This window comes from Henckelia pumila, unplaced genomic scaffold (genome assembly GCF_033568475.1).
Source record: "Henckelia pumila isolate YLH828 unplaced genomic scaffold, ASM3356847v2 CTG_461:::fragment_3, whole genome shotgun sequence".
Lineage (NCBI taxonomy): Eukaryota > Viridiplantae > Streptophyta > Magnoliopsida > Lamiales > Gesneriaceae > Henckelia > Henckelia pumila.
The window spans coordinates 13,738,134-13,765,373 of NW_027331831.1; the positions used below are offsets into that span (position 1 = coordinate 13,738,134).

Below are 27,240 nucleotides of genomic sequence, written 5' to 3' on the forward strand. Positions count from 1 at the left end.
GGGATATGATTTCTTCGACATGTACTCTTCGATTTCTAGAATAACATCCATTCGTGTTCTCATAGCTATTGCTGCATTGCATGATCTTGAGATTCACCAAATGGATGTCAAAATAACATTTTTGAATGGAGAGTTGGAAGAAGATATATATATATATATATATATATATATATATATATAACAACCATAATGGTTTATTGTACCCGAAAAAAGAACAAAAGGTGTGTAAACTTGTCAAGTCATTGTATGAACTCAAACAAGCACCTAAGTAATGGCATCAAAAGTTTGACACTGTAATGTTCTCAAATGGTTTCAAAATCAATGAATGTGACAAATGTGTCTATATTAAAGGTACAAAAAATGAATATGTAATCGTTTGCCTTTATGTAGATGACATGTTAATTATGGGAAACAATCATGAATTGATTGTGAAAATAAAGAAAATTTTGAGACAACATTTTTACATGAAGGATTTGGGACTGTGTGATATTATTATAGGGACTAAAGTCTCGAGAACATCTCCTAAAATTATTTTATCCCAAACCCATTATGTAGAAAAGGTTCTTGAACGATTTAATGCCACAATTCGTCCTCCGGCTAGAACACCTATGGAATTGGTTACACATTTATCCAAAAGAAGAGAACCTGTTTCACAAGTGGAATATGCAAGGGTGATAGGAAGTTTACTGTACTTAACTAACTGTACTCGTGCTGATCTTGCATATACAATAAATAAACTTAGTCGATTCACAAGTAATCCAAGTGAGGATCATTGGAAAGCATTAATGAGTGTGCTTGAATATTTGAAATACACTTTAAGTTATGACATAGTGTATACAAAATATCCTGCGGTCCTAGAAGGATTTTGTGATGCAAATTGAATTTTTGACACGAAAGACTCAAAGTCTACCAGTGGATATGTGTTTACAATCGGTGGAGGAGCGATGTCATGAAGATTCTCTAAACAAACATGTATAGCTCGATCAACTATGAAATCCGAGTTTATTGCTTTAGATAAAGCTGGGAAAGAAGCCGAATGACTTCGAAACTTTCTAGAAGATATTTCTTGTTGGAATAAACCGGTGTCTTCCATTACTACTCATTGTGACATTCATTCAGCAATAGGAAGAGAACAAAGTATGTACAATGGTAAATCTCGACATATTCGTCGGAGACACAATACCATAAGATAATTGATCTCGAATGGGATTATTTCGGTTGACTATGTAAAGTCAAAGGAAAACCTTGAGGATCCGCTTACAAAGAGAATAAATAGAGATCAAATGTACAAACTGCTGAGAGGAATGAGTTTAAAAACCACAAAATAAAATATTTATAGCGATAACCCAACCTTGAGAATTGAAGATCCAAAAACCTTGGTTCAATGGGACAACTAAGTTATAAATATTATTTTGAGTACTTGAAATCTTTACTTACTCATTCCTAGAACGTCCAAGTAAAAATGACCTGCAACATGTGGTGAGGTAAGTTTTCTTTTAATGATTCATATAACTATAAGGTAGAATAACGCAAGATACTCTTGATAGAAGATCACCTATATAAGTGCAAATTTATGGCCGCTTTGCTTGAAACACTTACGAATCTAAGATATGGTCCAGGGCCAAAATAGACACAACGTGAGAACAAAATATGTTAGAGTATTGTTATGTAAATCTATTAACTTGGTTTACATAAACGGTTGACTAGTTCAAGACATCGCGTCACTATGCAACTAGTAAATCCTATAGTATATTAATAAGGTAGGTTCAAAGTCACAAGCTATCTATCCTGATGTAACAATAACTCATAACGACTTTCTAGTGAGAATGCTAAAGTGCGTAAAATTCATTCATGTAGGGGATTGTTGGAAATTTGTGAATGAATTGAGAAAGAAATTGGTTAATAAATTGAAAAATGGCTTGTCCCACATTGCAAAAATTCCAATGTATTTTTCTCCTTAAATAATTCAACTTTGAATAATAGGATTGGGCCCTTAGGGCACCGGATGTTTTGTAAAGAGGCAAGACGCTAGTCGATGCAACAAACACACGAGCGTGCGGCCAGCTCGGCGCGGCACGACGAGGTGGGATGGGTTCTTATGATCCAATTATTCTTTTTGGATAATTAATGTTTACACCACCACTTGAAGGCAGCAAACCTGCCGCTCGAGAGAGCAACGTACCACCTACGGAACAGAAAGTTTGCCGCTCGAGCGGCACAAACTTACCGCTCGAGCAAGCATCCCAAAGATTGTCGGGCAGAATGTCTGCCGCTCGAGCGGTCAAAACTTACCGCTCGAGTGCGTCGTCTGCTTTCCGAGAAGAGGCGTATTGTTTTGGGCTTCTTCTGTCATGGGTTGCATCTTTAGGCCGTAAGGCGTGTTCTTTGGAGTCTCAGTCTATATGTATGATTGTTATAACGCAGAAAAATCATCTTGGACATCTGATAACGTATATACATCAGATTTTTGCTTTCCTGCTTATTCTCCCCACTCTCTCAAAAGAAAGTTTTGCTTATTTTCGTTCGCTGAAATTCGAGATATTTTTAGTGCTGATATATCTCGTTCGCAAGTCGTTGTATCATAGAAACGATTGCCGCCAACGTTGAGCACTGTTAACGGACAATTTCTTCTTGCGGATAGAGAGAATCTCTCGCCTTGATTAAATAGTTGTTCTTTGTTGCTGCTGTTGCTATCTTGTTCAGAATTCGGAATACTTCTAAATAACAGGAAATCATGGATTATTTCTTTAAATCTTTTGTGCATGGAACAGTTTCGTGAATCTATATCCGTGAGACAAGTAGATCCAATCTATATTTAGAAAAAAAAATACTTTTTTATGGTTCAAGTCGAATTAAAAATATATTTCACGAATTAACTACGATACAACTTCATGAAGATTTATTGTGGATCATGGGGTTTGTGTGTCACGAGAACTCGATTAGTTTTTTATAATAATCATTTGATGATGAATTATCATCATCATAAAAAAAGTACAAAAAATCCGATAATTGATACTTGCTTAAACGTTAAGCAGGCATACTATATTTTATTGACAATAAAGTGCATAAAAAGAAATAAAGTGCTTGCTTTTTTTCCTTTTTTTAATTATGAAAAGGAGGGATGAGATTTCATTTTTTGTAAAAAAAAAAAAAAGAAAAAAAGAAAAAAGAAGGGATGAGATTAATGCATGTAGTTTGGATCAACTCCATGTTTGTATATTTGCACCTACACCATAAAAGTAAACTCAAGCTATGATCTTCTCTTGGTGTACATTTCGAATTCTTGGATTCATTTCAGGTAAGATTTAACCACTCAGCTGCTAAATTCTTAGAAATTTAATTTCTGTTTTAGATTCATATCTATGTTTTCTTAAAACTTTAGTTATGGACGTCCGAAATTAATAAATCAAATAACCTTTAGTTGAAATCTTGATTTCTAAACATTAATGTACGAGAATCGGGATCCTTCATCGTTCGCAATTAAATATTTTTTAAAATAATATAAATATATATTTGTGTGTTTTATAAATATGTATCATTTGAATTGTTTTTATTAAGTTAATTATGTATTTTTTTTTTCTTCATATGACTTCATTTACAGTCAATCAAACATGATAAATATATGTTCACTGAAATTTAATATTTTAACAATAAGAAACACCTAGAACACTTTAGTTAATCATAATGTATAGAATTGAAAAGAACTTCGAAAACTAGTCATAATTAAATTCATATTTTATGGTAGATATATATGTGATCAAATTTGTTAATTATAAATATATTACTAAATTTAAAGCTGTAATACATATATTACCAATTCTACTAATCATGACATAATTGTATATATGATATAATAACAAATGACCAAATTTACTCATTCGAATTTAGACATAAAGCAAAATTTCGACTTAACTATATAATATATGCTCATATTAATTATCTCACATCACTTATATGTTGGAAATATTAAATCCATAAAATTATAGCCAGAATCGTCATGCAAATCATTAAGATTAATCTGAAAACTTAAAGCGGAAGCATACCTGAAGCCATGGTCTTAAATCTGTTCAAATCTGTACAGAACGACTGGTTGATCTTCCAGATCTACGCGTTCTTCCTGAGAGCCCTTTGTTTTCTCTCTGGTTCTATTCTAATAATGGGGATTAGAGATAGTGGAACGTGATATGCATAATCTGGGGACCATAACCACGTTATATAGATAATTCTGTTAATTATCTCTATTATTTCTGTTTCAGCCCATCACAAAAATAGAAATTATATTTTTAGTCTCTACACATCAAAGGCCCACGTCGTATTAGATACATTAAAGTCCAATAACTTAAAACTTTAATTGATCACTTTATTTTTGGACTTAACTTAATTGACAGCCCACAATGCATAATTATTCACATATAAGCTCATATAATATAATTGATCTAACAATCTCCCACTTGGGCTATATGTGTAACCTTATAATTATGTTTTGTGAAAATAACCTTATGAGCTCAAAACCGCTGCCATTCCTGAATGTATCTACGCTAAATCCGGTCCATCAATCGTGTCAACATAGGATCAAAGCAGCCTTCGTTACATTTATGGTAACTCGACCCATCAATGGTCACATATGCCAAAACAATTGAATGACATGGATTATGACATGGATGTGCAGCATAGAAATTTCATGCAATGTGATCATAACATGTCTATTTCCAACTGGTCCTCCCTAAATCGTATTGAGATCAAACTTTAGCCATAATCAGAGTGTGAATAAACTGAAACTTTATTTCTGCAGAAAATAACCAAAAAACTGAAAAATGTTTATAACAGAAAAGCATTAAAAATTACAAACTCCCACTAAAACTGAATATCCTCAATTGACACAACACCCATACGAGCTGTATGCTCATGAAACAGTTTGGGTGGTAGTCCCTTTGTAAGCGAATCTGCAACCATGGAGTTTGTACCGATATGCTCAATAGACAACTGTCCACTCTGAATTCTTTCTTTAACAACTAGAAACTTGATGTCAATATGCTTCGACTTCGTCGAGCTCCTGTTGTTATTGGAATATAAAACTGCTGACTTATTGTCACAATGTAACTTCAGTGGTCTGTCAATACCATCAACAATGCGCAGTCCCGTGACAAAATTTCGCAGCCATATTCCATGATTGGATGCCTCGTAACATGCTACAAACTCTGCTGCCATAGTGGAAGAGGCTATAAGAGACTGTTTAGCACTCTTTCAAGAAATGGCACCTCCAGCAAGGAGATAGATGTAGCCCGAAGTAGATTTCATACTATCTTGGCATCCAGCAAAATCGGAGTCAGTATACCCAATGATCTCAAGCTGATCCAACCTCCGATACATGAGCATGTAATCTTTTGTTCTCTGTAAGTACCTTAAAACTCTTTTGACTGCTTTCCAATGATCAATTCCTGGATTACTTAGATATCGACCCAATATCCCTGTCACGTATGCAATATCTGGACGTGTACAGACCTGAGCATACATTAGACTCCCCACTGCAGATGCATAGGGAATCTTCTGCATTTCCTTTTCCTCAAAATCATTCTTGGGACACTGATTGAGACTGAATTTGTCTCCTTTAGTCACAGGGGTATCACCTGGTTTACAATCTTGCATCCCATATCGCTTGAGAACCTTCTCGATATAGCCTTTCTGTGATAATCCAAGCATACCTCGAGAGCGATCCCGATGTATCTGGATACCCAGTACAAATGATGCATCACCAAGATCTTTCATCTCAAAATTCTTAGCTAGAAATCTCTTGGTGTCATGTAACATATCTATATCGTTGCTAGCGAGTAGGATGTCATCAACGTATAAAACCAAAAAAATATGCTTGCTCCCACTGAACTTATGGTATACACAATCATCAACCAAATTCATCTCAAAACCGAACGAGATGATCACTTGATGAAACTTAAAATACCACTGTCGAGATGCCTGCTTGAGTCCATAGATGGATTTTTTTGAGTTTGCAAACCATATTATTTGTATCTTAGACACAAAATTTTTTGGTTGCACCATATAAATCGTTTCATCAATGTCACCATTCAGAAACGCTGTTTTAACATCCATCTGATGTAACTCAAGGTCGAAATGTTCCACTAATGCCATTATAATCCTGAATGATTCTTTCAAAGAAACTGGAGAGAAAGTCTCTTTATAATCAATGCATTCTTTTTGTGTAAAGCCATTTGCAATAAGACGTGCCTTGTATCTTTCCACATTACCTTTCGAATCCCTCTTGGTTTTAAATATCCATTTGCAACCAATGGGCCTCTCACCTTTAGGTAATGGGACAAGATCCCAAACGTCATTGTCTTTCATATACTTTATCTCCTCATCCATGACATTAATCCACTTTTGAGAGTTAGAACTTTTCATGGCTTGACGAAAGTTGATAGGATCATCCTCCATCATTCCAGTGTCTACCTCATATTCTTGAAGAAATACAATGTAATCATCTGGCACCGCATTTCTTCTCTCTCTAGTGGATCTCCTTAATGACATAGGTTCTGGAGGTGCTTGAGTTTGTTCATCCTGAATATTGTCTTGAATGGGAGGATCTTCAATATTGTCTTGTATTGTGTCTTGGGCAAGGTCATAAATGATATCCTGATCAATTCCCAAAACACCTGTGGGAATATTCACATATTCCTCTTCAAAAACAATATCTCTAACTTTATCTCCTCCTGCAAACTCGGCATCCTCAAAGAACCGGGCATTTCCCGACTAAAAAATCGACTTAGTTGTGGGATCATAAAATTTGTACCCCCTAGATCTTTCAAAGTATCCAATAAAATAACAAGTAACCGTCCTTAAGTCCAGTTTCTTTTCATTAGGCTTGTAAGGCCTTGCCTCAGCTGGACATCCCCAAACATGCAAATGCTTAAGACTAGGCTTTTTGCCTGTCCAAAGTTCATAAGGGGTTTTGGTAGTTGCTTTTGTCGGAACCCTGTTAAGGATATATGCTGCAGTCTTTAGCGCTTCTCCCCAGAGTGATTCTGGTAAGGTAGAATGACTAATCATACTCCTCACCATGTCCTTAAGCGTTCTGTTTCGTCTTTCAGCAACACCATTCATAGTGGGCGAACCCGGCATAGTGTACTGTGGGACGATACCGCATTCCTCTAGGAATTTAGCAAAAGGTCCTGGACGTTGTTCACCTGAACCATCATATATACCATAGTATTCACCACCACGGTCAGATCTAACGGTTTTAATCTTTAATCCAAGTTGATTTTCAACTTCAGCTTTATAATTTTTGAACACATCCAATGACTATGCCTTTTCATGAATGAGATAAATGAAGCCATATCTTGAAAAATCGTCTGTGAACGTTATAAAATATTGTTGACCATTCCAAGAAGCCGAAGGGAATGGCCCACAAATATCAGTATGTATAAGTTCTAAGACGCCTGAAGTCCGGTTGGCTTCAAATCTCCTCTTGTTGGTTTGTTTTCCTTTTATACAATTAACACAAATATTAAAATCTGTGAAATCTAAAGGCTCGAGAATTTTGTCTGACACAAGTCTCTGTATTCTCCTTTCGGAGATATGTCCTAATCTTTTGTGCCATAACACAGCTGAATTCTCACTGATTAATTTTCTTTTAGTGCCTTTACTGGTTTGCAGGGATTCGTTAAATGAAGCAATAGTATCCAAAGAATAAAGATTATCATAGCTTGATAAAGAACCGTAACTAACTAAATTTGAATCACGAAACAAACTGAATATTCCATTTCCAAAAGAACAAGAAAAACCAGATTTGTCCAATGCAGAAATAGAAACCAAATTCCGCCTAAAAGACGGTACAATAAATGTTTCAAAAAGATCCAAATAAATTCCAGTCTTTAACAATAATCTAAATTTCCCAATTGCTTCAACTTGAACTTTGTTGCCATCACCAACATAGATGAATCTTTCAGCATCATTTGGTTTTCGGCAATTCAGGCAACCCTGCATAGACACACTGATGTGAGTTGTTGCACCAGAATCTATCAACCACATGTGTCTAGGCATTGAAATTAAATTAATTTCAGAACAAACCATATGAAGAAGCATACCTTTATTAGCACGCCAAACGTGATAATTACTGCAATGCCTCTTATATGCCCTTCACCACCACAAAAGAAACATGTAGTACTTTGAGAATCACTAGGATCCTTCTTTTGTTTCTTTAAAGGTTGTGTAACTGCAGCTTCCTTACCCTTCTTTTTATTTCCTTTGTCCTTGGTTTTTGAGGTAGAGGCGAAATGAGCACTTTCTGTCTTATCTTGCTTCAACCTTTCCTCTTCGTGAACACAGTGTGAGATGAGCTCATTCAGAGACCAAGTCTCTTTCTGACGGTTATAGCTCACCTTAAACTGGTTAAACTGTTGAAGAAGAGATAACAAAACGAAATGCACTTGCAAGTCCTCAGAGAGTTCAAGCTTAAGTGCTTTCAATTTTGAAGCAAGATGAGATATTTCCATAATGTACTCCCTGATATTGCCTTTACCCTTATACCTCATTGAAATGAGATTTGCCAAGAGTGTACCAATTTCAGCCTTTTCATTCTTGACAAACCTCTTTTCAATATCTGTAAGGAAATCTTTTGCTGTAGTGATGTCGCTAGACATCGTGCCCCTGAATGTTTCCGGAATAGCTTTCTTCATAATCATCAGACACATGCGATTCGACCTCTCCCACTTTTCAAACTCCCTCTTATCATCAGAGGTACTCTTATCAGTAAGAGCAGGAGGACGGTCAACCCTTATCGCAAGATCTAGATCCATGACTCCGAGAACTATAAGCAAATTCTCTTTCCATGATTTGAAGTTTGAGCCATTTAACATAGGAATTGAATTGATGTTGGAACTGATATTCGCAGGAATTAAATCTGAAGCCAGAAAACAAAAAATAAAAAATATTACATGCTCAACAAATATCCATATAAAATAATCAATAAATTCAAATAATGTAAACCCCATTACAGAATACCGATAACTCCATTAATATTTTATCTTTGGACAAAATATTAACTTGTAAGTGATATCTTGACAGAGTAGACAAACAGTGACAATAAATATTATGTCAAATAAAAATATTCCTTTGGGCCGATTTATTATTTACATAAAACCGAATAACTGTCACATGTTTACCACCACACATGCATGTGTAATAATATTAAATATTAAACTTCCTTTGGGCCGAATAATACTTATAAAAATTACACACGCAAAAACCTTTTATATTTCAAAATAAATTAAAATCCACAAGAGAGGTCACTTTGGCGACATCATGTTTCAATTATTTCATTTTAAAATATATAAAATAAATCTTATCATTATTTGAATAAATTGAATATTTTTAAACCTTAAACCCAAAAATAAAATATTAGATTTATAACTAAATTAAACTTTATCCAAAAATATTTGATGGGTCAGAAAATTTTCTCAAATCTGAAATTACAGTATTTAAAAAAAAAAATTTTCTAAATTTTTGAATTTTCGAAAATTACCAAAAAAAAGAAAAACCCTAACCCATCTTCTTCCTCAACCATTGCCGCCACCGTCGTCGCCGCCGCCCGTAATCCGACCAATTCCGACCAGACAGAGACAGAACACATGGAGGCGACCACCAGCGTGCCATCACCTGTCCCGCTCGTTGCTTTATCGGCCGGAAATTTCGCCCCGATTTGTTTGAAGTCGCGACCATCCAGGCGTGAGTTTGGCTTTGAAATCGGACGATTATGCGACGACTTACGACGATGGGTTTATGCTTTGTGAGGCGCCTGGTTATGGGCAAGAAAACGCCTCATCTACCGCCGCCGGAAACGGCCTGTAGCTCGGCCGATTTAAGCAATTTCCGGCGGCCCTGAACCCTAATTCGAGAATTTCGAATTTTCCATTTTTTTTAAATCCGAAAAAAAAAATATTCTGAACTGAAAAATTCGAATTTCATTCAAAATAATCATATTCTGTTTTCGATTAAACCAAATTGAATATAAAATACATCTTAATGATTTAAACATGAGTGACTCTGATACCACTTGTTGAAAATATTAAATCCATAAAATTATAGCCAAAATCGTCATGCAAATCATTAAGATTAATCTGAAAACTTAAAGCGGAAGCATACCTGAAGCCATGGTCTTAAATCTGTAGAGAACGACTGGTTGATCTTCCAGATCTACGCGTTCTTCCTGAGAGCCCTTTGTTTTCTCATTCTATTCTAATAATGGAGATTAGAGATAGTGGAACGTGATACGCGTAATCTGGGGATCATAAATATACGCGTAATCTGGGGATTCTATTCTACCCTTTGTTTTTTTTTCTTCATATGACTTCATTTACAGTCAATCAAACATGATAAATATATGTTCACTGAAATTTAATATTTTAACAATAAGAAACACCTAGAACACTTTAGTTAATCATAATGTATAGAATTGAAAAGAACTTCGAAAACTAGTCATAATTAAATTCATATTTTATGGTAGATATATATGTGATCAAATTTGTTAATTATAAATATATTACTAAATTTAAAGCTGTAATACATATATTACCAATTCTACTAATCATGACATAATTGTATTTATGATATAATAACAAATGACCAAATTTACTCATTCGAATTTAGACATAAAGCAAAATTTCGACTTAACTATATAATATATGCTCATATTAATTATCTCACATCACTTATGTTGGAAATATTAAATCCATAAAATTATAGCCAAAATCGTCATGCAAATCATTAATTAATCTAAAAACTTAAAGCGGAAGCATACCTGAAGCCATGGTCTTAAATCTATAGAGAACGACTGGTTGATCTTCCAGATCTACGCGTTCTTCCTGAGAGCCCTTTGTTTTCTCTCTGATTCAATTCTAATAATGAAGATTAGAGATAGTGGAACGTGATACGCATAATCTAGGGATCATAACCACGTTATATAGATAATTCTGTTAATTATCTCTATTATTTCTGTTTCAGCCCATCACAAAAACAAAATTATATTTTTAGTCTCTACACATCAAAGGCCCACGTCGTATTAGATACATTAAAGTCCAATAACTTAAAACTTTAATTGATCACTTTATTTTTGGACTTAACTTAATTGATAGCTCACAATGCATAATTATTCACATATAAGCCCATATAATATAATTGATCTAACATTATAATCTTAAACACCAAAGATTATGCTTTTAAAAATAATTTAAAATAAAAATAATTTTACTAAATAATAATTTTATCTGATTATAAAAATCATTTCTAAAATTCTTAATTAATTTATATATACTATACATTAAGAAAGAGCATCTTAGTTGGTATCTTGGTATGCCTAAACTCAAATTGCAAAAAACCTTATAAAAGTGTCAAATTACAAAAAATGCATATAATATTAAAATAAAACACTTTGAAATAAATGTTATATAATATACACACAACACATAATATTTATGTATTAGGTTAGTCACGCAATGTGTGTGCGTTAACGCTAGTAATAATTTAAGATGGAAAATTACTCAGAGATTCGAAAATTAAAATATAATTATATAAAACTAGGAGGGCTAATATGGCCTTAGACATGGCCAGGAGGGGGTGACTGTAATTAAGTTAACTCACGCTCCTTTATGTTACAGTGTATACAAAGTTTGGACTTTGGAGGAGCCAAAATGTTGCGGGCTCCAACACCGGGCCAATCGACCCAGCCCGTATCCGAAATGGAGCAGCAGAGCAACGCCGGCACTCAGCTCCAGCAACATCAACCACGGGCCTCTTCGTCTTCGTCTTCTCGGGCCCACCAATTCCACCCGGCCCGTCCCGCCATTCTCGACCTCTTCAATCTCTACTTAGGCGTGGTAGCTAGATACACTGTAGCGAGATATTTTACGACTGAGTAGTCACTCACTGCAGTTCATTTGATTTGATTTGATTTGGTTTTTTTTTTTTTTCTGAATTTTTTCAGAGAAGTTCAGGGCAGAAGTCGGATGAGTCAGTTGGAGAACCTCCGTAAGTTAACAAGTGTTTTGGATTTTTTTAAAATATATTGAATATATGTACCTCTCCTTGTTTTGTTGATTGTTTAGGATCGTTTGGAGCTGTATATGATGGCTTTCACACTATGAAACTATAATTTCTCTTTTGATTGTTTTTTAGTTCTGTAATCCTTACTGTGATGCTATGACATTTAATTGGGCTTCAGACATGAGAATTGAAACTTGGCATTTTCTAAGTAGAAATCTTTTGATTGCCACTTTTCTGTAAACATTAGACGAATCATTAATGATTGAGATCACTTGTAAATATATGTTTCTTTTCGCATTCGAGTGCTATTTAAATGGCATCTGTATCGATCGAAACAAGTTTTATGTACCTTAACTGGGATTGCCTGATTCAAAGAATATGTTAATTTTAAACTGATTTTTTATTCACCTGGATGACTGGGTTGGGATTGCAAATGGCGTTTACTTGCGTATCAAATTGGTGTGAAATGACCTGTTTTTGGGGGAAGTGGTACATTCTGTTATCGTTCTGTTTTTGTGCAAAAGTTTCTTTGTTATTGATCATAGCAGAAGTAAATTACAGGAACAAGACACAGAAGCGCATCACTGCGATCAACAGAGAACTTCCTCCTCCTAATGAACAATTTCTCTTTGATTTTGGGAAACTACAGAGCCAGTTCCCGGTGAGACAGAAACTTTTTTAATTGTTGGTAATTTTGTGTTGTCATTTGGTTGATTGACCACATAAATTTTTTGTTCTGAATCCTGTGAACTTTTTTCAGGACCAGGAACAACTACGTGCTGTGACAGAATCTGTCCTAATATCTCTAGTTATCCAATGTTGTAGTCATGTCCCAAGGGCAGAGTTTCTGCTCTTTGCACTACATAGTTTGTGCGAGATAGGATACATAAACTGGGATACATTCTTGCTATGTCTTCTCTCTTCAGTTTCTTCTGCAGAGATGTCCGTTGGTCAGGGAAGTCAGACAGTGGCAGCTGTTACTTCTGCTGCTTCATCACATCCAGGGACCTTGCCACCTTCAAATGCAGTTCCTAATATCACGAATTTTCCATCATCAAATCCTGTATCTCCATTGCCTTCAATTCTTGGTATTGGTTCCCCATCACAGTCGGCGGCTGAGCCATCATCTGGTGCTGCAATATCTCCCATAAAGTCAAATGATGGTACTTACACCAGCCAAAAGTCAGCAAGAGCAAATCTATCGATTCGAGAAAATGCTATAAGCAGTCTACGACAATTGTCCTGCAAAATAGTTTTGATCGGTCTTGACTCTAATCTAAAACCTGTCACGCATGCAGATATTTTTTACCACATCTTGAATTGGCTTGTTAACTGGGATCAAAAACAACCCGGACTTGAAGAATTTGATTCAGCAAGATTATGGAAACCTGACAAATCCCTAATTGAATGGTTACACAGCTGTCTAGATGTGATTTGGCTGTTGGTTGAGGATAATAGATGTCGTGTGCCCTTTTATGAACTAATACGTAGTGGCGTACAGTTTATCGAGAATATACCAGATGATGAAGCATTGTTTACGCTTATTCTGGAGATTCATAGGAGGAGAGATATGATGGCAACACACATGCAGATGTTAGACCAACATCTTCACTGCCCTACTTTTGGAACTCCTCGACTTCTGCCTCAGGCCACTACTAATGTATCTGGCGAACCAGTAACTAACATGAGATATTCACCGATTACATATCCAAGTGTTCTTGGAGAACCTTTACATGGAGAGGTAATACCATTTTGGGTAATATTTCTGGAATATTAACCTATCATTTCTTAACAGTGGAATGCATGAAGTTTATAGCTTAGCAAAAGTTAATGCGGAGGTTACAAACAATTGAAGCGAATTCTTGTACATTGAGTGGTTTTAGGTCTGAGAGATGTTCAATCAATAGAATTAATATTTTTTCTTTGTAGTTGACACAACTATTCTCGGTATTAAAAAAATGGATACGTATTGACATGAGATAATCAGTTTGTTCGCAGGGTTTCATATGATAGGGATGAGATTGATGTTTCCTTTGAATTTGTGACATTGATGTCTAGTATAGTGACGTTTATACCAATCTCCTTCTGAATCATCATGATTTATTCTGTTAACAATCTATTTATTACTTGGACAATTGTGAAGCTTGCAACAAAATTGTAAAATTTTAATTGTATTAAAATATGTATTACTTTTAAAACTGCACCACTCGTTTTTAACTTTTACCTAGCAGTTCATAGTTGCGTACATTAAAGATCAATTCAACATTCATTCATCAAAGTGCCATCTTTGTTATGATTGTGTGTTGCGATCTCAATCATTTACATTGATTTCGCATGAAGATATCCACCTTCAGTCCTTCAGCCTTTGTGAGACTCTTTTGTGTGCTGTAATCCTAGAGTTTGGAGTTGAATCCAATTTGTAGGGCCTTCCCTTTTTGCAATGTAAAGGTATGTTTGGTAGAGAAGCCATCAAGCAAAATGGATTTGTCAATTTCCTGCTTAATAGTATAGCCAGCTAAGCATAATATTATAGAACTAGTTTTTCCATATGCTTATTACTTCATTTTGTTGTATTTTATTTCGGGCCTAGGAACTTGCAGCATCCATCCGGAGAGGAAGTCTTGACTGGGATCGAGCCCTTAGATGTTTGAGGCATGCTTTTCGCAACACTCCATCTCCTGATTGGTGGAGGCGAGTGTTGCTTTTGGCACCTTGTCACAGGAGTCAATCACAGGGGCCTACGCCTGGTGCAGTTTTTACTTCTGAAATGATTAGTGAAGCAACAATTGATAGGATTGTTGAACTACTGAAGCTGACAAATTCAGGCAAGATTTCTCAAGTTTTTTCAATTTTCTACCATACTTCATATAATATTTTCTTCTTATATTATCACGTCTTATAATGGTAATTTTGAATTCACCTGTCTTGGTACAATGGATGGATATTGTAAATATGCTAGTTAGAGAGTGCTTGGGGCTCCATTTCTTGGAAACCAAATCTTCATTATTCGTATTTAAAATCAGTGACAATGATAATGCGTCAACTTTTCTCAGTGACAGATGGCTCAAGCTCAACCTTCAGTTACTGAATCTTTTGCTCAGGGTTGTGAACTATGACAAATTTAGTAATTTTTAGACAGAGAAATTAATGCATTTATGACTTGTCTTATACTCTTCCATATCTCCATTTCAAGTTCTAAGGTATAATATTAATTATTCTAAAACTGAAATCCTCTCTCCAATCTCCTGAAATGACTGTTGCACTGACTTCTTTTATATCAACATCAAGTCCTCCATTCATAACTTCATTTAGTTTTATTAAATTTATTGATAGAGATGACATCAACAATTTTGGCAAAAACCTTCCTGAAATTATATATGTTGATTTATAAGAGTTACCCTCTGTTAAGGGTTTTGGCACTCTCTGTATCTTCCTCTCAATTTGTTCCCAGAGAAAAGCCTAGGTTGTGTTCATAGCTGAGAAATGAGCTTCGGCTCCCAGCAGGAAAAGTTTTTTTGCACCGTTGAAGGGTTATAATCCCATATTATGCGTGAAAATACTTCTGCAACAAAGCTAGATGCTTATTCCTAGCGGAGGATTTGTATATGCTTCTTTGCATTGTAGTTCACCCTCTGTTTTTATGTTATTTGTCCCAAAGAAATTATCTTTAACTTTACCTTTTGGAGAGTTCAAAGTAATTTCTCTATCATCTGAGTCTTTTTAGCCTTTACTCTTAAATGTGTTTCTAGTAACCTTTTTCATCTATGAATCTGCAGAGATGACTTGTTGGCAGGAGTGGCTTATATTTTCAGATGTTTTCTTTTTTCTCATGAAACATGGATGCATTGATTTTGTTGATTTTGTGGACAAATTGGTTTCGCGGCTTCAAGATGGCGATCAACATATTCTCAGGACCAATCATGTTACGTGGCTGCTTGCTCAAATTATAAGGGTTGAGCTAGTAATGAACGCTTTGAACACAGACTCTAGAAAGGTTGCTTTCTTGTGTTCCCGCGCTTATCATATTTTCGTTTCATATTAATCTTTTGCCTTTTGAATATAAGAGGTTTGATGGTTATATGGTCCAATCTCATTTCACGTTCTCTTCGTATATTATCACTAGTTTTTTACACTTGGACAGCCATTTAGGCTAATCTTTTATTCCTAACTGCTACAATAGCTATCCATTTTCTAATTAATATATTCTGTTATAATTCTGACTTTTTATTTCAATCTGCTGATAGGTGGAGACAACCAGAAAAATCCTTTCATTTCATAAAGAAGATAGAAGCTCTGACCCCAATAACCCCCAAAGTATCTTATTGGATTTCATTAGCAGTTGCCAGAATTTACGTATTTGGACATTAAACACATCTACCAGAGAATATTTGAACAACGAGCAGCTGCAAAAGGGGAAGCAAATAGATGAATGGTGGAGGCAACTAAACAAAGGTATGGATCCATGATCTATAGTTAGATTGTCATCGATCCTATGATAGTCTTTTAAGAATAATTTACCATAACTGCGATTGGAGCTCAAGTTATGCCATATATCGTGTAGGTTGACACATTTATTGCCAAGCTCCTCAACTCCAAAAATTTATGTTGTTTCATTGCTGCTAGTTATATGTAAGACTGTAGATTTTGTTCCCAGCAGTTAAGAAAATGAAGCTAAATATGCTGGCTTTAATTTGCATCCACAAAGGTATGGGGGTTCCGTTGGGAGGTAATCCAATCAAGGCCTCTTTTTGGGAACCGATTGTGTTTAAAATGTCAAAAAAGCTAGCTAGTTGGAAGAAGGCTTTCCTATCTAGAGGAGGTAGGCTTACTCTGATTTCGGCAGTAATGAACGCAATTCCGGTGTATTACCTGTCGTTATTCCGGATTCCAAGGGGGGTGGCTGAGGCTTTGGAGAAATTAATGAGGGATTTTTTGTGGGATGGGTCGGATGGGGATAAACACTGTCATTTGGTGGCTTGGGATAAGGTTAACATTCCAAAGAACAAGGGAGGTTTGGGAATTGGCAATATTGGATTGAGGAATAAAGCTTTGTTGGGTAAATGGTGGTGGCGTTTTTCTAAGGAAGGGAATACATTGTGGAAGAGGATTGTAGTAAGTAAGTACGGGATGCAAATCAACGGTTGGGACGCAGGGTTGGCCAGGCATAACACCTTTCGAAGCCCGTGGAAGTTCATATCTAGAATTTATCCGGCTTTTATTCAATCAGTGAGGTTAGTGGTTAAAGGGGGAGATAGAGTTAGATTTTGGGAGGACTGTTGGGTAGGGCTGTCCTCTTTTGATAGGCTTTTCCCTCTGCTATTCCAGATCTCTCGAGGTCATAATAAGCCCATTTCTCATTTCCGTTCCAGCATTTCACTTTCTTCTTTAGATTCTTTCTCCTGGAATTTAATTTTTCGTCGCGATCTTAGAGATGAGGAGGTGAGTGAGTTCATCAGTTTAATGGAGATTTTGGACAGGGTTAGTTTAGAGGAAGGAGTAGACGATGTGAGGGTTTGGGTTCGGGACGCTTCAGGAGTGTTTTCAGTGAAATCCTTTTTTGATTCTTTTTTTCCAGAAGCATCGTTCCCCAATTTTGATCTTTTTAATGCTATTTGGAAAGTTCCGATACCTTACAAAGTAAAGGTTTTCTCATGGATTGCGGTGTTGGGTAGACTGCCGACTTGCGACTTGATCCAAAGGAGGTTTCCAAAATGTTCTCTCAATCCTAATTGGTGTGTGCTGTGCAAGAAAGGAGGAGAGAGTCAGGACCATATGTTGGTCCACTGCCCTTTCTCAAGCTCTCTTTGGTGGCTGGTGCTTAAGGAGTTAGGATTGTCGTGGGTGACACCAAAGTCCACCAGGGATCTGTTCAAGGCAGATTTGGGGGACTCCCTGGGTAGCAAGGGCAGAATTCTGTGGGCAGCTATAACTCATTGCGTTTGTTGGTCAGTTTGGTTGGAAAGAAATAGCAGGATCTTCGAGGATAAAGAAGTTTCGGTTGGAGAAGTTTGGGACAGGATTAAGTTAACAGTAGCAGCTTGGTTACATAATTTATCAGAATTCCGATCGTTTGTGATTTCAGATTTGTATAGAGATTGGAGTTTAGTATTGAAGTAGTTTGTTTTCTCGTAATAGATTAGTACTAGCTGTGGACCAATGGTTCACCTTTGTAATCAATCTTATTTTATTTATATAATATCTTACGTTTCTTATCCAAAAAAAAAAAAAAAAAAGTATGTTGAAAAATTTATTTGCTTATGAGAATAATGGCGCTGCAATTGTTGCTCGAGACGGCAGAAATAGGGAACTGTAGAAAATGTTAGAAGACTTGATGACATAGTGACGATAAAGGGCAGTGTAACTATATGAAGGCAAGTATGAGTATGTAGTAATGAAGTCGAGTTTAAGTTTGTTCGTATAAGATTTATGGGGATCCCTCGATTCTTATTGTTTTTTTTTATCAGAAACAAATGTCATGTTATTAATTGGTAAAAAAGTTAAAAGTTACGTACAAATGTGGACCCTCGATTCTTATTGTTTGTGCCACTTAGAAAATAATTTATGGCTCAATCTTTGAACGGTTCCATATTGCTGAAATGAAGAGCATAAAATTTTATTGTTTGAATTTGTTATTTCTCATATCTTTTTTACTTTGGCCTTAAAAACTAGGTGAACGGATCATGGACTACATGAATATGGATGAAAGGTCGATGGGGATGTTTTGGGTTGTCTCTTATACCATGGCACAGCCTGCTTGTGAAACTGTGATGAATTGGTTGACCTCTGCTGGAGTAACAGAGGTAGTATCTGGACCAAATCTACAGTCAAATGAGAGACTGATGGTGATGCAAGAAGTTAGCCCGGTGCCCATGTCATTAATATCTGGCTTTTCCATTAATTTATGTTTGAAACTGGTATATCAGATGGAAGAATCTATGTTTTCTGGGCAGGTAAATGGTTGCTTTATTTTTTTGTTTATTCTTTGTAATCTCAATCACATCCAAGTTCATGAGTTCCCCAGCATGTTTGCCCACAGCATCTGATACACCCTTGCTGCAACAAGATATAACATTGGATCAAGAAAAAATATGATCATCAGCAAGATTGCTAGCGATACTGAATTTGTATTTTCAGCAAATGAGTAAATTATGTGGAGTGCATATTAATGAAACCTCATTGTTGTTGTTGCCGTGATGCTGGTCCTGCTTTCCCCAGAAGCTGCTCATGATTTGCCTTGTGATAATTACCCTTTTGATAATGAATAAATTGTGTATGACTTTTATTTGGACTATCTTGCCTTTTGAAACAGATTGTGCCTAGCATTGCAATGGTTGAAACATATGTTAGAGTGCTTCTTGTTGCTCCTCACGCTTTATTCCGTTCGCTCTTGAACGTAAGTTTTTATCTTCTTGAAATTTGTGCTTTCCAATTTGCCGTTGCTTTATAAATTCACTTGCTGAATGGTAGCCTCTATATTGTCTCTTAAATGATGATCCTTTTTCAACTATGACATAAGGTTTATTGTTTCCTTTTTAATCTGAACGTCTAAATAAATGACAAAATAATTGTATCCGCAAGTGAGATTGAAATAAGATACAGTCACGATGTTATTCTAGTTTTAGTTTATGATGATACCTTGAGCTAGATATCTCTACTCGATGTCATTCATGTGTGTATGATACCGGGCTTTTGTGTAATTGATGCAATTTTATTCCCTTCAATTTCTACTCTTCCGATTTAGGAATATCCGGTGCTTCAGTTTATAGTTTGTATGGTCTCTATTACCATTTCGTTACTTGTGAGGAACATGATTTATGTGTGATATTTTGTACATCGGATGTGTGCTGAAAGCCTTTACTTGTTCCAGTGAAGTTATGATGTTGTAGTGTCTCTTAATTGTCCCGAATAAGGTTAGATTCAGAAAGTAAATAAGATGAATGCATTTCCAAATATAGAAAAAAGTGTAAGACACATGTTATTTTGTCATTAAAATTTTCAAGTGTAAGAAAGCACAGAAACAATGTGTTCTAGGAACTTAATTGTTAGGAAAGGTTGGATATAGATTTGATGATCAAAAGAACTCAATTTTAAGAGTCTGAAATTATATATCAAGTGTATGGACAGTAAAACTGGAAATATATCCGACAGGGATTCTCTGTCTCCATTCGTGAATCACTGCTTCGGAAGGAAAATCTATAACAAGAATTTTATGTACGACGCCTTATGAAAAATGTCCTCAGGATTTGTGAGTGTAATTAAGACATAAACTCTATCCTAATTTATTAGGAACTAGCGAGGAAAATTAGAAGATTTTGGTTAAGTCACATTTAATGTAATACGTTATTACCCTGTAAAACTTAGAAATGAAGACGAAGGAAACAAATGACGAATGGTGAGATGGACAACGAAAAACTAAAGCGGTCTATGATTAGCAAGCGAGCTCCCAATATGGTCTGTCAACCGCAGTAGGATGATGGAGCTTCTATTTTGGCAGTTAGTACTTAGTACTGAACAATAACCGCTGCAATGAGTGGTAGTGCCTTTCAGTTGTTTGTAGAACGGAGGTCGAAAATGGGGCAGAAAAGGGCAAAAGGCTGAAAACAGTGCGAGAAGAAGAAGAAGATAATACAAGGCCATTTGAACTTTGAGGGAATAGTGTGATATTATTATACCTAGATTATTATTTTTTTGATAAGAAACACATATATTATTAATAAAATATGAAGAGTAAATACAAGAGGTGAACCAGTGGTCCACAAAGTACTCTGAAATAGATCAACAATTATGCTAACTCCAAACCAAACTCCAATTCCTATACAAATCTGAAATCGCAAAAGATTGAAACACCCTGATATATTATGTATCCAAGTTGATGCTCTTAATTTTATCTTGTCCCATAGCTCTCCAACCGAATCTTCTACATCTTCAAAGATCCTCCTGTTTCTTTCCAACCATACGATCCAACAAACACAATGCACTATAGCCATCCAAAGTATTTTCCCCCCTTTTCCCAGTAAGCCCCCTAAATCTGCAGCGAACAGATCCTTCGTAGTCATTGGTGTCACCCACGACAATCCCGTGTCCTTCAACACTAACTACCATAAGGAGCTTGTGTATGGACAATGAACAAGCAAATGATCCTGACTCTCTCCCCCTTTCTTGCACAGCACACACCAATCCCTATACAAATCTGTAACCGAAAAGTCTATGAACTCCTAGTCTTCGAATCCCAAAACGGAACCATAAATTTGATCTTGTCCCAGGAATCGCCAACCGATTCTTCCCCATTATAAAAAACTTTTGTTTCTCTCCGACAAACCATCGTACGAATACAATGAACTAACACGATACAAAAGATTCTACCCCTTCTGCCCAAATAACATCCAAGATTTGCTTCAAGTAAATTCCGGATGGATCTAGGGGATACCCATACCAAGCCCAAAGCTCTGGACCAGAGTGTACTCGTAAAAGAACAATGACTGAGCAAATGATCCTAAGTTTCCACCTCTTGTCTACACAACACACACCAACTCGGGCTCAGTGAACAAAAGCGATATTTCTTTTGCATCATCTCACAAGCCGATAGTTTTCCAAGCACACAATCCACGAGAACACTTGAACCTTAGACGGGATTGTCGTTTTCCAAATAATAGGAAAAAGAGAAAAATATGGAGAAATACTGTTCGGAAAGAAGGATTGAAAAAAAGATTTTATCAAGGTTTTAAAATTCGCTAGGCGCTAGTCAGACGGCATACCAGCGCGTAGGCCACCTAGGCGGATTCCTCGGAATCGGATTAAGTAGAAATTTAAGCATTAATATGACATTATCAATTTTATTATGCGGTTAACAAATACACACACCCCATATGTCCATACAAATCGATTTCTCCCCTTAGTTCGAAAGCTAGGGCAACAGAAAATAGAAAATTGAAATATGAAGATAAAGTTGGTGTTAGAGCAAGCCAAGTAATAGGTTTTGTTGTTAAACGTTAATTTAGGGCCTATAAAAGTTTAAAAAATTTAGGTTTAAAAGTAAATAAAAAAAATTACCTTTGAGTTTTTTTTCTTATTGTGCTTTTAAATTAAAAGGACAAACTAATAGCCTACATGGGCGCCTAGGGCCGTCTGGACCGATTAGTCAGCGCCTAGGGCCACCTAGGGGCACCTCAGGGCCTCCTAGGCTGGCCGACTAACACTTTTTCAGTGCAGTAGGTCGCCTAAGTCGTCTAGGCTGATTTTTAGAACGCTGGATCTTACCGAGAAAAGCCCTCAAGAATCCCACAGCCATTTCCTAATATCAACTCCCTCAATCAAACTAACCCTGTTTAAAGACTCCAACAACACACTCAACTTTAACACCTCATCATCCCTCAAATGCCGTCGAAAGTACAAATTCCAAGAGCGATTTTGATAGATGTGAAACGAGTCTATCTGGAAAAAGGAAGAGATCGGCTGATTGTGAACCAAAGAAATCTAGAATAAGGATGGATAAATTTCCTGAAAGGAAGAACCCCCCACTACTTGTCCTCCCAAAATCTTATCTTATCTTCCCCTCTTACGCTACAACAAATTCCTTTCAATCAAGGGATAATCAAATGATATTATAACAAAAGTAATAGATATTCGAATTACAATTTTGATATCAAATATTCGCAATTATCACAAATATTATCTAAATCTACAACCCCTCTCAAGCTTGGCCATAGATGTTGACGAGTCCAAGCTTGCCTACAAGATATTCATGTGAGTGTTCTGATAGCCCATTTGTTAGCACATCAGCTAGTTGATTAGTCGTAGGAACATATTCCACCTCAATCATGCCTTGCTCTTTGATGAAATGTCTATCCACTCCGACACGCTTGGTTCTATTATGTTGAACAGGGTTATGAAAAGTGTTCTAAATGGCGGTCGAGGCGGCCGTCTAGGCGGTTGGCGGCCTTTTCAGGCGGCCCAAGCTGTCCGGCGGGCGAGGCGGGCGGCGAGGTGATCGAGCAAATACTACCAAAGAAAATCAACTCAAATATATCTATCAATTAAGCTCGATTAAATCGCAAGTGCACGAGTCAAGTAATAATATAGTATACAAAGTACGAGTATCGTCCCACAGAGATTGGTTTGCGACAAAATTACTCAAGAATTATTCTTTAGTTAATAAAGATGAGATGAGAATAAATTAATAAACTAACATAAAAGAATGAAAGAAAAATAAATTAAACTCAAAAAATAAATAAACAATTGTTAGGATCTCGGTTCACCTACCCCTTAATCTTCTCTACGATTGAATTTTAATTCTCAAGCCATGCTTTTGACGGAATTCCCTAATCTATCAATATACTCTGTCGAGCTATATTAATCTAATTAACAAATTGCAATAACCAAGTGTCCTTGTGTTATTTAACAATTGCAACCGCATTAACAATTTGTGGAATCCTCTAGCTTTCGACCTATTGGACTATGACTATCAACATGTATCCAACCTCATATGTCTATGCAAGTTGTAGATCCATGGATTATATTACTCTATCATGTTATAAAATCTTCTTTCAGTATCAATTATAACACATAAAATCAATTCGAAGTTGATCAATTTCCAAATAATCAATAAACACAATAATATAATCAAGAATGCATAAAAATCAAATTCAATCATCAAGAAAAAATCAAAACAAAGTTTTGGGGGTAGGATCCCCTAAATCCCAACAAATATAAAAGAAAAAAGGAGAAAATATAAAACTAGTGTTTGCGGTCATTGTTTCTGGTTGAGTTCTTCACGCCGTCTCCCTCTTCTCACGTTCCTTTCTCTCCTTCGTTGATGGCGGCTGCTCTCCTTTCGTCTGATGCGTCTCAAAAGTCCTTTTTATATGCCCTTGAAAGTTCGTCAAACAAAGCCCGACAAGTTGAGACTTTAAAATTTCGAAAATCTGATTTTTTTCAGTCCGTTTTGCGCCTAGGCGCCCAAAAAATCACGCCTAGGCGCGAAAAATTCTGTCCCAGAAATGTTATTCTTGCATATGATTTTCTGCAGCGCGCGACAATGTTCAAAAAATCATATCTCACAATCTAACCATCGGATTGATCTGAAATTTGGACAACTACTTCAAAACATCTTGAAATTTAATGTGGACGGTGGAGATTGGATTTTGATCTCTCAATAATTAAAAATGAATTTTTGACCATTACTGCTCTGTAATTCATTCTTGTGACTCTACTCTTGCTCAAATTCTTCCTCAAATTCTTCCTTTCCTCCATCTTTTGCCTACAACCAATCAAAAATCATGAGAAGTTATCCGAATGCAATAAATACTCGATAACTAAACATGAATGACATTAACAATATAAAAACATGCAAAACAAATGCAAAATAATGCAATAAAACACATAAAAACAACACCTATCACGAGGCGGCAGTGGCGGGCACTCGGGCGTGTGAGGCGGGTGCGGCGGCCAGGCGGTCAACACATTTTTAAATTCAGTCAAAGGTCAAGAGTCAATTAATTTTAAAATTCTAGTCTAAAGTCAATAAATCTTAAAAACCTGGTCAAAGTCTACCTATTTTAAAACCCTAGTTATTGACTTATTTCAAAAACACTAGCCACTTTCTTTTTGTTTTTCATTTTTGCACCTTGTATAGATGGTATTATATTTATGAAGATTTTTTATGCATAAAGATTATTTAATTACACATCTAACATAAAAAATTATGACTATTTTTTATTACATTGCATGACCATATATGATTACCCATAAAAAATGCTTAAAAAAAATTCAAGGTGCCTAGGGCTGCCTAGGCGGTAGTGACCTCCCCGCCACCGCCTCCCGCCATTTACAACACTGGTTATGAACAATGCTAATGGTTGATTTATTGTCACAATAGAGTAGCATTGGCCCTTCAATCTCCATGTTTAGCTCTTTCATAACTTTTTGTATCCAGATGAGCTCACACACTCCATTAGCCATTGCCCGATACACAACTTCAGCACTACTTCTTGCAAGAACAGATTGTTACTGCGCCAAGTCACTAAGTTTCCATATACCGAGGTACAGTATCTAGATGTTGATTTTATTTCATCAATGGATCCAGTCCAATCTACATCAATGAATGTTTTAGCTCCACGATCATTAGTTTTCTTAAAGAATATGCTTTTACCCGGAGTTTGTTTCACATTTCAGAATCCTGTATGCAGCATCAAGGTGACCTTGGCATGGTGAATGCATGTATTGACTCGCTAAGTCATTAGACTCGCTGCAAAAGCAATATATGGACGAGTGTGTGACAAGTAGATAAGCTTTTCCACAAGACGCTGATAGCTTGCATTATCCACTGGTTCACTCTTTAACATTTTTTCCTTTTTTACAAGTTCAATTGGTGTTTTACTTGGTTTGCAACCAAGCATGCCATTTTCCTTTAGGATATCCAACATTTACTTTCTTTGGGAGACAGAAATGCCTTCTTTGCTCCTAGCAATTTCCATCCCAAGAAAATATTTTAGCCCACCAAGGTCCTCTACTACAAATTCCTCTGCCTACAAATTTCTCTGATGATTGCCATCATCAACTTAATATCTTCCATTTCTTTATTGTCATTTGCAGTGATGATGGTATCATCAACTTAAACGAGGATAGTGATTTTCTCTTGTTTTGAATTTTTGACAGAGAGTCCATGGTGTGCTTGTCCTTGGATATACTCAAACTTCTTTATCACTTGAGAGAATTTATCAAACCAAGCACGTGGAAATTGTTCAACCCATAAAGAGATTTTTTCAGTTTGCAAACACTTGAACTTCCCAACCTCTTCTCAAATCCCGGAGGTTGGTTCATATAAACTTCTTCAAGCTCACCATTTAGAAAGACATTCTTGATGTCGAACTGATGTAGTGGCTAGTCGAAGTTGGCTGCCAATGAAAAAAGAATCCTGATAGTGTTGAGTTTGGCAACAGGGGCAAAATTTCATTGTAGTCAATGACATAGGTTTGTGTGAACCTTTGGCAACCAATCGTGCCTTGTGTCGTTCAATTGATCCATCTGCGTTGTATTTCCCTAAAAAACCCACTTTCACCTGCACCCCACCGCCTTTTTACCATGAGGCAAATCAACCAATTCCTATGTTTTTTGTTTCAAGGCATGCATCTCCTCGAGCACTGGGCTTTCCACTTAGGAATAGCTAGTGCTTCTTGGATGGACCTGGGAATCATTACACTATATACACTTGAGGTAAAAACATGAAATGAGGGGGATAATTCGATTAAGAGGCAAAATTGGAGATGGAATGTTTTGTGAGAGATCGCATGCCTTTTCCGACTGCTATAGGTATTTCAAGGTCAAGAAAAGTACCTGTATGAGGATCTGCCATCGATCCAGTTTCATGGCTGCGACTTGGACCCATCTGGTCTTTATCTTCTGAGGTTTTTTTTGTCTTGTGTAGACATGTTCAAATTCTGTTGTAGTGTCAATTTTCCTTTGGTTTCTAAGACAGGCTCAAAATTTGATGATTTTAATTTAGAGTTCTCCTTGTGTGAAATAGGTGGGAAAGGTGTAGTCGTATCTAATCTAATATCAAGAATTGGGGAAGCATCCCAACGAGCTTGGTCTAACTTCCCCCCCATGAAGCAAGTGGGAGTGGGTCATCGAAGAATGTGACACCGCACAAAATATAGGTTTTCTTTGTGTGAGGGCAATAACGACGATAACTTTTTTAAGTTAAAGAATTACCTATAGGCTACAAAGACTATCTTGAGAGCACGAGATCAATTTACCACGATGATGAATATGAATAAAAGCAGTGCACCCAAAGGTTTCCAGTGGAAGGGATTGAGATGTGGAAAACAGGGGATGTTCTGTTTTGGGCATGGACAATGGGCTTTCAAAGTTAATGGTTCTACCTGGTAAACGATTGATGAGATAGGCGGCAGTGCGTGTGGCATCCCTCCAAAGGTATTTAGATACATTCATGGTAAACAATGAACATAAGGGCACATGCTACTTTCAACAGGTGGCGATCTTTTCTCTCAGATACACCATTTGTTGAGGGGTATACACACAAGAACTTTGATGTATTATCCCATGACTCTCGAGGTAGTCACCGAGAATGGCATTGAAATTTTGCCATTATCAGTTAGAATGCTTTGAATTTGGAATTCGGTTCGAATCATATTGTGAAAGGCTTGAAAGACTTGACAAGTATCAGATTTGTTA

General features: G+C 36.3%; 1 protein-coding gene across 2 annotated transcripts in view; it reads left to right on the forward strand.

The window, feature by feature from the left end:
• The first annotated feature begins 3,162 nt into the window (after window positions 1-3,162).
• The window catches only part of LOC140871302 (mediator of RNA polymerase II transcription subunit 23), a 47,211-nt gene continuing 23,133 nt past the window's right edge, over window positions 3,163-27,240 (forward strand). Inside the window, exons 1-10 of one of the 2 annotated variants that reach the window (XM_073273750.1) lie at window positions 3,163-3,298; window positions 11,664-11,882; window positions 11,990-12,033; window positions 12,610-12,709; window positions 12,809-13,789; window positions 14,639-14,873; window positions 15,825-16,042; window positions 16,293-16,500; window positions 18,718-18,998; window positions 19,358-19,441. In XM_073273750.1, coding sequence (XP_073129851.1) covers window positions 11,697-11,882; window positions 11,990-12,033; window positions 12,610-12,709; window positions 12,809-13,789; window positions 14,639-14,873; window positions 15,825-16,042; window positions 16,293-16,500; window positions 18,718-18,998; window positions 19,358-19,441 — 2,337 coding nt within the window. In that variant the 5' untranslated portion in view covers window positions 3,163-3,298; window positions 11,664-11,696. Of the gene's footprint in view, window positions 3,299-11,638; window positions 11,883-11,989; window positions 12,034-12,609; window positions 12,710-12,808; window positions 13,790-14,638; window positions 14,874-15,824; window positions 16,043-16,292; window positions 16,501-18,717; window positions 18,999-19,357; window positions 19,442-27,240 lie in introns of those variants that run through there. The other variant, XM_073273749.1, reaches the window with a different exon arrangement.